The 12533-nt window shown below is 43.6% G+C and overlaps 1 protein-coding gene across 1 annotated transcript in view; it reads right to left on the reverse strand.

Annotated features, from left to right (window-relative positions):
- nphs1 (NPHS1 adhesion molecule, nephrin) overlaps window positions 1-12533 on the reverse strand; it is a 38534-nt gene that overhangs the window by 3581 nt on the left and 22420 nt on the right. The window contains exons 10-24 of the mRNA XM_084357560.1: window positions 11999-12140; window positions 11492-11616; window positions 11239-11407; window positions 10803-10932; window positions 10456-10628; window positions 9634-9774; window positions 8920-9060; window positions 6885-7006; window positions 6164-6323; window positions 5887-6043; window positions 5392-5543; window positions 2089-2200; window positions 945-1126; window positions 744-791; window positions 299-421 (exon numbers count right to left, since the gene is read on the reverse strand). Of these exons, the coding sequence (XP_084213686.1) occupies window positions 299-421; window positions 744-791; window positions 945-1126; window positions 2089-2200; window positions 5392-5543; window positions 5887-6043; window positions 6164-6323; window positions 6885-7006; window positions 8920-9060; window positions 9634-9774; window positions 10456-10628; window positions 10803-10932; window positions 11239-11407; window positions 11492-11616; window positions 11999-12140 (2077 nt within the window). The remainder of the gene's footprint in view (window positions 1-298; window positions 422-743; window positions 792-944; window positions 1127-2088; window positions 2201-5391; window positions 5544-5886; window positions 6044-6163; window positions 6324-6884; window positions 7007-8919; window positions 9061-9633; window positions 9775-10455; window positions 10629-10802; window positions 10933-11238; window positions 11408-11491; window positions 11617-11998; window positions 12141-12533) is intronic.

Consider the following 12533-nt stretch of genomic DNA (forward strand, 5'->3'; position numbering starts at 1 on the left):
GCATAAAGCTAGCAAATGAGATAAAAGATATGGACGAAATGCAGAAGTGACAGCTGGATGGATGAATGTGGCAAGAGGTAGAGGCTTGGAGGATGAGCAGAAGAGGAGGAGACAGGATGGACGGATAGAAAAAGAGGAGATGGAGAGATGAGAGGAGAGTGAGAGGCTGAGCTGACAGTTGCATCATGGTTCGCAGTCGTCTCTTTTGAGTTTTATTGAGGAATCGGGACGTTATAATGACAGCAAGTGATGGAGGAAAGACTTTCACGTACACGGATGAAAAGATCATCACGGTTACCTGTCTGGCCTCGCCTCTTTTTCCACCTCACTCCAAAGAAGCAGCCTAGCGAATTCAACACCAGCACGACTCCAAACACCACTGTGAACACGACTGTCAAATAGGCTGGCAGCCCACTGGTAACTAGTTCACAAAACATTAGAAACATTAGCTCAATGCATAACAATGAAAGTTAAAGAGGAAGTAAAATGGAAATTCGGAAAGATAAAAACTGACTGAGACAGACCCAGCCACTCTCTCAATTGTCTTTATTGATTAAAGACTAGCAGAGGGGAAAAAGTATGGTTGGGTGCCATGACAACCGCTACTCTCGTAGAGCAAACATTAACAGCCTTGGAGGTGCATACATTAACATGATTTAGCCAAATGAAGCTAGCTGCTGTGCAAACAGCAATTTCCAACTGCCCTTAAGAGCTTTTGCAGGGAGTTGTGATAAAAGACTTACTCTGTGAATCTGAGTCATCATCTGCTGGGACTTCTAGTGCCGGTCTCTCTGTAGAGGGAGAAAGACGATTATAAAAACGTACATGTCTTGCACAAAGCATACACGCAATTGTAAACAAAATAAAATGTCACATCTATAGATCAACAGATGGTTGTACAGTGGAGTTCCTTCAGTGTCAAGCAGGGGTTACTCCAGACTGACCCTTGGTGGTGATGGTCAGTACTGCATTGTTGTCAGCATAGCCACTCTCTCCCATTGCATTGAGGGCATTGACAGAGAAGTTGTAGGTGGTGGCAGGCTGCAGGCCGGTGACAGTGAAGGTTGTTGCTCTGGGAGGAAAGACATCCATGTAGAGGAAACTGGCTGACTGATCCCAACGGTATCTGTTGACCAACAGTTACTGTCAAGTACAGTTAATTGATTATGAAAGCGGGTCATTCTTAAAGGCACTCAGTAGAGCTCATAGCTCCACCAAGGACCAAGAGTCCCCTTTAATCCATTCAAGACTAATCCAGTGTCAAACTTGATTGCCCTGTATCACTTTAACAATAACAATAACAGAAAAATGCAGATGGAATCATAATCTCCATTGTGTTGTGGAAGAATAATGTGTTGAAATAAAGAGAAAGAAAGTTACACTACAAACACTATCTCAGCTTGACACCAGGGGTAGTTGCAGGTTTCTATCTCTTCGATTTGTTACCATATACTGAACAAACACTAACCTCTATCACAACAGATTGAAATCTGCTAGATCTGGATTTTTTATCAGGATCCGAACAAAAATGATTTTTTTTTATAAAATGGTCTACCTCGCAAAAGTAAAGTAAGTGACAAAACATTTCTGGATCCATCCCCTTAAGTTAAAGGTGCAATATGTCAGTATTGGACATGTTGGTGTTTATACTGCTAGCAAGGGAGCTTTGGGCCGGGACTGGCTGATGCTAGCTTGTTAGCATGCCAACTTCAGTAAATATATCTCTGCTACACAATACATACGTCAAAACTATCACTTCTTTACACTCTGTTGATGATTACAATTTTGAATGTTTTCTACCAAAATTCTTACATATTGCACCTTTAATGGGGTCAGGGCTAAGACCGATCCTCCATCCAAGGTATGTGGAAATCTCTTCAGTTGTTTTCGTAGAGAGTGGTTAACAAGTCAGCAGTGTCTTTTCCCACGAGCAACTAACAGCACACAGGTTGTAAGGGCAGGACTCTAAAGGCAGCAACCAGGTGCCAGATCGTATGAAGCACAACCGAGAGGAGCCATTGTACTAGGGATAAGGGGCTTATCCCTAGTACAAATTCTACCCATTCTGCCTTTAAACCAACATCTTACCTGATACGAAATCTCTGCCGCAAACCGCCATTGAAGCCAGGGATCCACTCCAGAGTAACCGAGTCGTGGGTAGCGCCGACTTGCCGAAACGATGTAGGAGGATCTGGGTGATCTGAGGCCAAAAGAAAAGAAGGAATGTGGAAAAAAAGCAACCGCGCTCTTGATTTTGAGAGAGTACTGACAAAGAGCAGAACACCTTCACTCGACAGGTGGATATTTGAAAAGGCTTTAGGCGCTGAGAGATGGAGATAGTCAAGTGATTATATCTGCAGAAATAACACACAAGGCAATGCTGGCCTATAGGATCGTGCCTCCCCTCCGGCCTCCCTCTCTGCTTCGGAGCGGTTATAAATAGACGAAATGAGTTTACTAAAAGTGAGGGCAGAGCGGATGCTCTTCTGTATAGAAATAGAATGATTTCAGGTATCCTCACATTTCCCATTAGTCATACAATTGTGTGTTTGTAAACACAATTATTCTCATCAGACGTGCACACCAGAAGGACCAGAAATAACTGTTTACATCAGAGACAAATGTTTGATTTGTTGTTGTTATTAACTGTCTCACTCATCACATATTTTTAAATACAACAACATTTAATGTTAGGGAGATTTAATGATGAAAATTGATCACTTCGGTCAAACTTTTCAGTGATCTTCCAGAGCCTCTTTGTTTTTTAACAGTTGATCTGGTCTTAATCATAGTTTATTCCACCGACTCCACAGAACATCTTTTTGACAACAACAGCTTTTTGCATTTTATTTAAAAGTGCATCACCCCTTATCCGCTTTCTCAAGGTTGCGCTTTGTTGTATGAATGACCAGGAAACAAGTGGAGTGCTCCGGCTGATCCCTCTCAAAACAAAGTGGCTGATTTGTCCAATTTAAGTCATGCAATGAAGGATGAAGCCTCTTGATTATTATCAATATTGTGGACGGAGATCAAAGGAGGCTAACCAGGGCCTTCAGTCTGACACGAGGCACTGCTTCAGTCAGGGTAGCGAAGGGGAAAGTGGATTATTTTGCATTTGGAGCATGCATGGAAAAAAGAAGGGTGGTTTTGGGGGCAGAGGGAGAGATAGTCAAGGAGAGGAGGAGGAGAGATAGTTGAGCAGCAACATAAGAAGGGGATGCTCTGCTCGTCTCTACCTCCGGGCTGCAGCCCAGTTTGCAGAGTAAATAATTCCCACTATCAGCTCCACTCATAAGATTCCAGGGCAAAGGGGTCAGCCTTATTTGGATCTCGTCTCCTTCAGATCCAAAAAGCACCATGCTAAGAAGAAGAAAAAACCCTCTCTTCCTCTTGGGCTCTAAAATGATAAGGAAGCATATAAAATTTATTATCACTGCGTCAGATTAATTATGAATATTCACAGCGCTAAAAAACGACTGGGGAAAAACAGGGCCAATATTGGATTGTATTTTATGGTTTTTATAGTAAACATTAAATGTGTCCAATGATGGCTGTGGGCCTTCGCTGAGAGCACGACTGGGCTGATAATGGCAGTTGGTGCAAGGATACAGCGGTAGCTTCAAGGCAGAGAGGTCTAAGCACGCCGGGAGAGCAAAGCATATCGTTGCAGCATTATCTGAGGGAGAAGTGAAGTAGTGCTACGGGCTAAACGATAAGGTAGAGATAGAGCAACGGAATGAGTTCCTTAAAGGGCTGACACTCAGGAGCAACAACTCTCTCCAGTTTACAGAATTCTGCATGTTCAATGGCCCTCCCACACTATTGTAATGTTGCTGGAAAAGGCTGATAAAGCTTGGACAAAGCAGCACAGACACAATTATTTTGAGATGCTGCCAAATTAGAACCAAAGGAAAAATGTGCATGCTGGTGCCAAGTACGTGATATGCATAATCCCTACATGTTGTGTGCCCTAACCACTGACTTTGATCATTTGCCATTTAAAGCCGCATTGGGTGATTTTAGACCACTAGGGGGCAGAAATCCTCTAAAAGAACTGATAACAACCCAGGCTTGACATATAACTACTACAGGTTTATCGGGTTGCTTTAGCAAATAATTACCAATGCCAGTGAATATCCCATATACACTCGTCTTGTAGCTCTGGTTTAGTCCGCTAAATCTGGGTCTTTTTATCACTCGATGCTTGACTTTCTACATAATCCACTGCTTTAGCTAGGCTCGCTCACATTTCATGGTGGGCAGGTAGCGTACACGATGCTTGTTTAGTGGAAATAGCTGCCGGCGGTTTGCAGATTTGGGAGAGTTTTTTGGTGAGACCGACAAGACTTAACTATATAGTCCACAGGCGGCCAGATAACCCCCTAAAAAAGTGCAAAAAGTGGCCAAAAGCAGCTAAAGCTTTGTGGAACTGCAGAGTTGGACATTAATTCTTAGTGGCTCAGCATTAATATTTTATTATTTCAATGTTACTCCCTCACTAGTGGACACCAGAAATACTGTCTGTTGAAAGTATTGTTAATATTTCATTAATCTACACAAAAATCAGTTGCATATTTACATAATTGAAACTGAAATGTCTTCTCAGTCAAACTTCATATTCATAAATTCATATTTACTTTGTAAAAAACCAGGCAATTGTTATCAATGGTCACACCAGTTTACTGTTGCGTCTAAGATGCAACAGACAATGTTTAAAGGTGCACTGTGTAGTTATTGGGACACATTCTTAACTAGATTATCATGCCTAAACAAACTAAATAAGCAATTTTATGAGTGAATAAACTGAATGAACAAACTGACCTTAAAGACAACACAACACATCATTTACATTTCAAGCTTCAAACAGTGTTCTGGGTCCTTTTTTTTTTACCTTTCTGAGTTTCTGAATTTATTCTACAAAACTGCATAGTGCACCTCATGTTTGATTGTATTCTTGGTTTTAGACTAGTCAATTAGTCTTTTTAATCTTAACATCAGGGAAATAAGTCATTAAAAACATCGCTATTTGTGAACCTTTCACACAAAACAGTCATTTGATGCGATTTGAAAAGAATCTTGATACGTTTTTATCGTATTGTTGCAGCCCAAGGACAAGCCGCATATATCTGAATTTGGTGAATATGAAACTCAACTGAAGGATCAAGTGGTCCTTTATGAAATAAGAAAACTCTCTTACATCTGAGGTCAACTAAACCATTGAAAGACCCATTGGGTTATCTGAAAAATGCATCACTACAACCCTAAGATAGCGCTCATGAAAAGTTGACCTTTTGGACACATGGTTTTTCGACCAAGGCTGTTGTGGAGAGAACCTCAGCCACCCAGACACAGAAACCCATACACGCACAGAAATCCCCATATATACAGTACTTGTGCTGACGAGCTGGATGTCTAGCTTGTCTTCCCCGAGTGAGTTGCGAGCGGTGCAGCTGAACACAGCATAGTCCAGAGCCGCGCTCACATTAACTACCCGAACTGTGCTGGTGTGGAAGGAGCCCTCCCTCACGGTCAGCTCCTCATACCTGCAGCATGCACGTACACGCACACAAACACACAGAGAAAGAGAGATAAATCCTGAGCAGGCAGACAGCAGGGATTGTGATGTCCTGCAGATTGCACTAAGTCACCCAATTTCACACATCAAAGAAGCATTAAACAGGTATTTGCATAGTGAAAGGCAGAGTATGAAATGCACTAAATCTGGATTTAGTGGTGAAATGGCAAGAAATAGCAAAGGAATATATTATATTGGGGTAAAATGAATCTAATTATAAGGATTCATCAATATGTAACCAAATGCTGACAGAAGCACTGAAGTTAATAATGGAAAGAATGACAAAAAAAGAATAATGCCTCCTCTCTGACCTGGGGTTTTCAAAGTCCATGCGAACACCGTTTTTCTCCCAAGAGAAGTCGACACGGGGAATACCTTCTGCCTGGCACACCACCTCAGCTGTGGTGGTGCCGTCCCCTCTACTTGCTACCTTCTTCCATTGGGCTCCTTTCCGAAGCTCCGGTTTGACTGCACAAGACAAGATGAGCATGGAGGCTAATCACGCAGAAATCAGACACAATTGACAGGTACATGTTCCAACTAATAAATCTTTATGTATGTCTTGTTGAATAAATGCTACAAACTCACATTGCACCACCAGCTGCACGTCCACAGCGGCAGCAGGTGCTATGCCATTATCGGCCGTGCACTGGTAAAGACCAGCATGAGCCCGAGTCACATCATGGATGGTCAGAAGGCCAGATTCGTCTTCCTGAGTCACCTCTCCCATCTCCACCTCCCCTTCTCCCTGTGGAAGACAGAGTGAGCGGGAATCAGCGGCAGACAGCAGCGATCCCTCAATACGCACTCCCCTCCTCCTGGGTGAGGGAGGGAGAGCAAGACAGGTATGGAGAGTGGAGCAGGAAACCATCAGGGCTCGAGGTGGGGATGAGAAGGGCGTCGGGGGAACGAGCTCCGAGGACAGAGAAAGATAATGCCAAGGGTTGGAGAGCCACAGGGAAAGAGAAAAAGGAGGGGCTGTGCAGGTTGAAAGCAGGACACGCAGAACTGCCAGGGGGTGGGTTAGACCGGAGAAGGCATCAGTAGATACAGAGACCACGCCACATTGACGAATGTGCCCTTTAGTCACGCAGCAGTAATGAAAGCTATTTTTCTGGATTTGGGCTGAGTGTGGAGTAGGAAGAGGTGGGGTGGAAGGATAGTTAGAGCCAGTGAAATATGGTGCATCTGTGCATTTAGAAAGGCCGGTGATAAACGGTACAAAAGGATAAAATAATAGAAAGGAAGCCAGATAGAGCTAATATAATTCAGAGATGGCCGTGTTTCTCTCTGCGGGTGAAGCTCTTACCAGAAATTTCCAAGCGAACATGTCGTATGTAACAGGGTTGGCATCTGCCACACATATCAGGTCTGCGGTTTCCCCCAGCTTCACAACCACAGGGTCTTTCTCTGCCTTGACACTGGGAGCATCTGGGAGGAAGAACGCGGGACAAGGCCAAGGCGGGAGCAAAGGTTAACAGGCCAACCTGGGACAAATCACTTGCCGAACCATTTAACAGGAATGCTGCATTGCTATAATTACTCTTACACTCGTCTGCCTTTGAACTTGTTCATAACCCTGTCTTAATTGGCCTCTGTGTTTCAGTTGCTGTGCCATTAACCTCTCTATATGTTGGAGGATCACAGATGCTTCTGCACCCAAACTGAGAATCAGCCATTTGACCCACAAGGCCCTCCGCTGAGAGCACATCGCTCCACGACATATGGACTATGACAGACTGACCACTTCGCCCTCCCTTGATTCCTCTCCGCTGCTAGCGCTCTTCTTCTTCTCCTCCTTCTACTTCACAAGCTTTTTATACTTCCCATGAGTGCCATGTACTCGCAACAATAAGACCATTAGTGCCTACTTGTCTAAACCTATGTTCGCACTTGAAGAACAGTAGAGGGAAACACTAGAGAGACAGAGACCTCTGGGTTGGTGGGATCCACCCGTGTTGGCCTGCTAACCAAGACCGACGTTGTTAAGTGGGCTACACCGCCACCCATAAAAGCTACTACAATCCTCCATACATAATGAATATCTACAACTGTCAGGCCCAGTCAGATCAGGATGGCGGAATCCATTAGGCATGTACCATGGGCTTTGGTGAAACGGGCAGACCTACATTTTCAACACTTCCATTATTAAATCATCAGTATCGGGGCAGAGGGCCTAGAGCTCGAGGCTGGGCCCGGGGCAGCAGTGGAGGTGCACGGCCTTGCATGGAGGCCTAATTAATGAGGCATGTTTGCTGGACAGGAGCTGAAAGTCAATGTTGTTGTCCGGGTGTGTCAGGGTGTGTGGATTCACAGACGGTTCTGATGCTTTACAGCTTCAAAAATGCTCTTTGTGGCATACAAATTCAAATCCAGTGCATAGTGTGAAGGAAAATTCTGCTCATTCTCGATATCTTAACAAAAAGAACGGCTACAAAAGAGATAAATGGTGTGGTTGATTTGTGACCCTGACCGCCCTCAGGTATACCTGCAAATATGACATGATAGAACCTGAAAAAGATTGATTAATTATGAATGGATTGCAGGAAGGTAAAAAAATAAAATAGTTTCAATATTATCTCTCCCTTTGCTTTCCTTTTCAGGATGTGAGGCTGCAGAAATCACTTCTCATATTTCTTTAAAAAGCTTTTTATCAATGCTAGCACAGTGGTTTATCAATGTCCGATCTGTTTTAATAATATTGTAGTTAGTGTTTTTATGTTATTGTTGGGTGATTTACTCAATTTCATTTACACTTATTATCTACCTCATTGCAGTCCTTAAATGTTTTAAATCCTGGTTCAACAATTTAAGGCACTTTGTAACGTTGTTATAAAAACAGCTGTATGAATAAAAATCATTATCATTATTATTACTTTCATTTCTTTTTCTGTTTTCCCTCTGGTAGCTGCTCTGTGGTACTTCAATTAAGCCCTTTAAACAATTGTAAATATGCAACAGAGATACATTTTTTATATATGTAGATCAAGTATATTGACATTCTGGGTGTTTCCTTCATTATCCGTGTCAATTTAACAACGGTACTACAATATTTTTACCCTTTAACGATATGTTACACTGATATTAAGAATATTGAAACAGGTTTATGTTTGAAAGTAGTCTCATCCTCATATATATTTAAATTTATATTTAATGATGTTCTTGCTATTTATTATTGAATATATCAAATTATATATTCTCTATACAGTATATTGTATATACAGTATATTGTTTTCATGTTAAGTGGAATCCTGTCTTCAACATAAAACATAAAAGCTCTTGATCAGAGCACACCTGACAAATGTGTGTGTCTGCTCATCCACTCTCCGTGTGTGTGTTCTTACACTGAACGTCCAGCGTGATTGAGGTCTGGTCGACACCCTCCTCATTTGTGCACTTGACTGTGTAAACGCCGGCATCTTTCCTTGTCACATTCTTGATCTCCAGTGAATTGTCGTCCGGCCAGTGGTACCTCAGATCCCCCTCTTCACAAAAGCATGAAACACACACACACACACACACGCACGCACACATGCAAACCAATGGTAAATTAAGTATTCATTACACGCTCATCAACCGCATGTCCTCTGGCCACCGGTCTCTAAGTGACATCTAATCCTGCATTATTGATTGGCCTGGCTGGATTCCCACATCAAGCCAACAATGGGCTGCGTGAGAGACACCTTCTGTACCACAGCAATCAAAACGTAGTAATAGCTGGGTTTCTACATTCAGGATACAGTCATTTCATGGCGGGGGCTGTGTATGATGGAGCTAAGAGAGTTAACAGAGAAAGGGAGTGGGTGCAGCAGGGCCCCGATGACACCGGCCTCGAGGAGAAGCCAGGTTTAGAAACGTTGTGTTGTATTCAGTGAGACAGCAATCCTCATTTAGGCTGCATACATTAGAGCCATAATGAGAATCACATTTGGCAGGGTCCCATGCTGGCTAACCTGCCATGTTTTATTCAGGCCCTGAATGGCAGAGCTGAGTGCTTACTTGCTGGCTCAGCTCAACTAGGACCTGGTTTATAGAGCCATCACACAGCCCCGGATCACCTTTGACCAGCTTCTCCCTGCGGTGCAGCCAAATGCAGGAGACCTCCTCTGGGTTAGCTGAGACCAGCAGTGGGATGGTTGCCATGTCGTCCTCCATCACCTGGACCTGCGATGGCTGCTCTGGACTGAACTCTGGCGGGTCTGACGCACACATATACAGAAAGAAGAAGCTGGAGTCAGACCAAAAATACACAAGCAGAAAATCCATGCTCACAAAATGACAACAAGAAAGAGCACAAAGACCCACAAAAAAAACGTGTTGAGCATGAAAGCGTTAAGAGACACTAATGAGAGTCAAACCGGTAGAAAGCCGACATCCCGCCAATAATTCCAGATCTAACCAACTTCACATACTTGACGACGGGGGAGTAAGGCAACGAGGGAGGGAGAGGGACAGGCATTAAAACGACGAGTGACAGGACTGTTGTCCAACTGCAGCTCTGCACAAACACACAGTGACATTCCTTCATGCTCATACACAGCACCAAGCTTTGAAGCAGTGGCTGGCTGCTGCCTGTGAAATGGCATCAAAGACAAACATGGCCATGCAGCAAAGCAAATGCACAATTAGGACACGCTGCCGCAGAGCTCAACAGACCCACAAATCACAACAAAGGTTTCCAGCAAACAAAAAAAACGCACACATACACATAGTGTACGCTGACATTTCTGTGCGAAAAGTAGCCCAGCAAAGCAGCTTACACCCGCGCCATCATGGATCATCATTATGCATCGTTTAGGTTTTATGCAAACCACATCTCTTGGTCACTCGCCAGGAAGCAAGAAGGAAACAAACCAAGAAACATTTCGCCCTCTACTTACAAAACACATTTAGTTTGAAGAATGTGTTGGCGCCCTCTGCTAGCACTGGACTGAAGGCCTGGCAAATGACCCTCTGGTTGTGATGCTGTGAAGTCAGGTTCAGGGACAGAGAGCTCTGCACTGACACACCACCAAACTGAGCCGCCTTGGGTGGCTGCTCCACTCCCTGGAACCTGGGACACACCCCATCCAGGAAATCCAGTCAACAGGGGAGTTGAAGTTCACAAGGCAATCATGCATAGTGCCAAGTGTAACAGGATGAACATCTCTCATTCGGATACTGAATTAGTCACATATTTTTTTTTCTATCAACACCTGTCATTATCTGAGACTGTCCAACCACTGACCTGAGTGCGCCCAAACTCCAGGAGATGCTAGCCTTAGGGTTACTGCTTCCAGACACACACTCCAGAGTTAATGTCTGGCCCCGACGTAGCTCTGTCTGTTTGGTTGTGATCTTGACACTTACTGCTGGAACTGGAGAATTATGGAGAGAGCAAAAAAGAAAAAAAAGATGTTGAAGGTGCACTACGTAGTTTTGGAAAATAAATTCAAACCCAAAATGTAATATTTGCAATATCATTAAGGTAATAATACAAACTCAGAAATATATATTTTTTTCCATAATTGAATCAACAAGCTGTTCTCTGTCAGACCTGAACCATTAACCCAAAGCGTTGGTATTTGTCGATCTTGAAACGAGACTCAACAATGATAATTTGTTGTCTCAGCTGACTGGAGTATCGCGCTGTGTTTATATGTTAGAGCTCCAGTCTAACTCACAGTGAACCGGGAGCTTAGTGTAGGCAGAGATGGTCTTCTTCGCCACATTTTTGGCATCACAGCGGTAGGTGGCCTTGTTGTCGCTCGCTGTCAGGACCAGGACCAGTTCTCGAGCCACGCCCCGATCGAAGGACGTCTGCTTCAATGCATCAGGCACGGCCCTTCCATTCTAAAACAGGAAGGAAGGATATTACATGGAGAAGCACTCTAGACAGCTACAACACACACACATTTAAACAGCACACACACTCACCTTGAACCAGGTCAGAGTCCCTGTGGGATTCCCCCCAGTGGAGAAGCAGATGAGACGGACCGTGGTCCCTGAGCGAAGGGGGACATCTTGAGGAGGAGCATCGAGCCATACCTTTTGAGGGGGGTCTGTTGTAAAAGGATGAACAAGAGTTTGAAATTTGGGAGATAATCTTTACAGGATTTTACCTGATTTTGCTGACCGTTCACATTTGGCAAACCATTTTTAAAGCTGTATTTAGAGACTTTGAAAAGCAGCTGAAGTCAGTACCAGAGACAAGAAATACTTTCAAATAGAAAATCTGCACAGAAAGAAAGTCCTCCAACTGGGAGAATAGTCACTTATTCTGTGTCAATGATTCGATGTCATGAGCTATCGCTGCCTTTTTTTTTGCATTTCTTGACATTCAGAGTCTAATTACCAATGACCTCTCATGAACTAAGATGAATATGTGTTTGGTAAAAAAAAAAAATTGTGCCAAATCTAATTTTATTCTCATAGTTCACTCACAGTAGACGCTGATTTTTTCGACCTGGGTCTTCGAGAAGTGTGTGCCCTTGTTGAAAGCCTCACAGGTGAGTTCTAGCCCGTCCTCCTCCCGGGAGACTCTGTGGGTCATGTTGGACATGGTTGTCATCCCACCATTGTCTCCCTGCAGACAGAAAGCACACATGGCATTTCAGTGGGGAGGGGGGGGACAGACAGCCTTGGTCTCTGGCACTCTCACTCTTCGTTTAGAAAAAAAAAATCAGAGAGAAAAACAACCCACAATGGTTTGTGCTGGCGAATACAGATGGCAAATTAGCCGCTGTAATAACTGATGTTGTGCATGGTCTGTGATAAATAAGCATATTCATCTGACTCTTTCTGCTTTGCACGCTGTTATAAATTGAGCAAAGCGTCATTTTGCACCTGCCTGATAGCGGCCATGCCTATGCAGCACATCTGGTTATTAAAGCTATTATTGTGGTGATTACTGTAAAAGCCACAGTCAGAAGGACTAACAAAGACACTGGACAGGAGCGTCAGTCTTCATTAACCTCAC

The sequence above is a fragment of the Pagrus pagrus genome, assembly GCF_965226575.1.
Source record: "Pagrus pagrus genome assembly, chromosome: 7".
NCBI lineage: Eukaryota > Metazoa > Chordata > Actinopteri > Spariformes > Sparidae > Pagrus > Pagrus pagrus.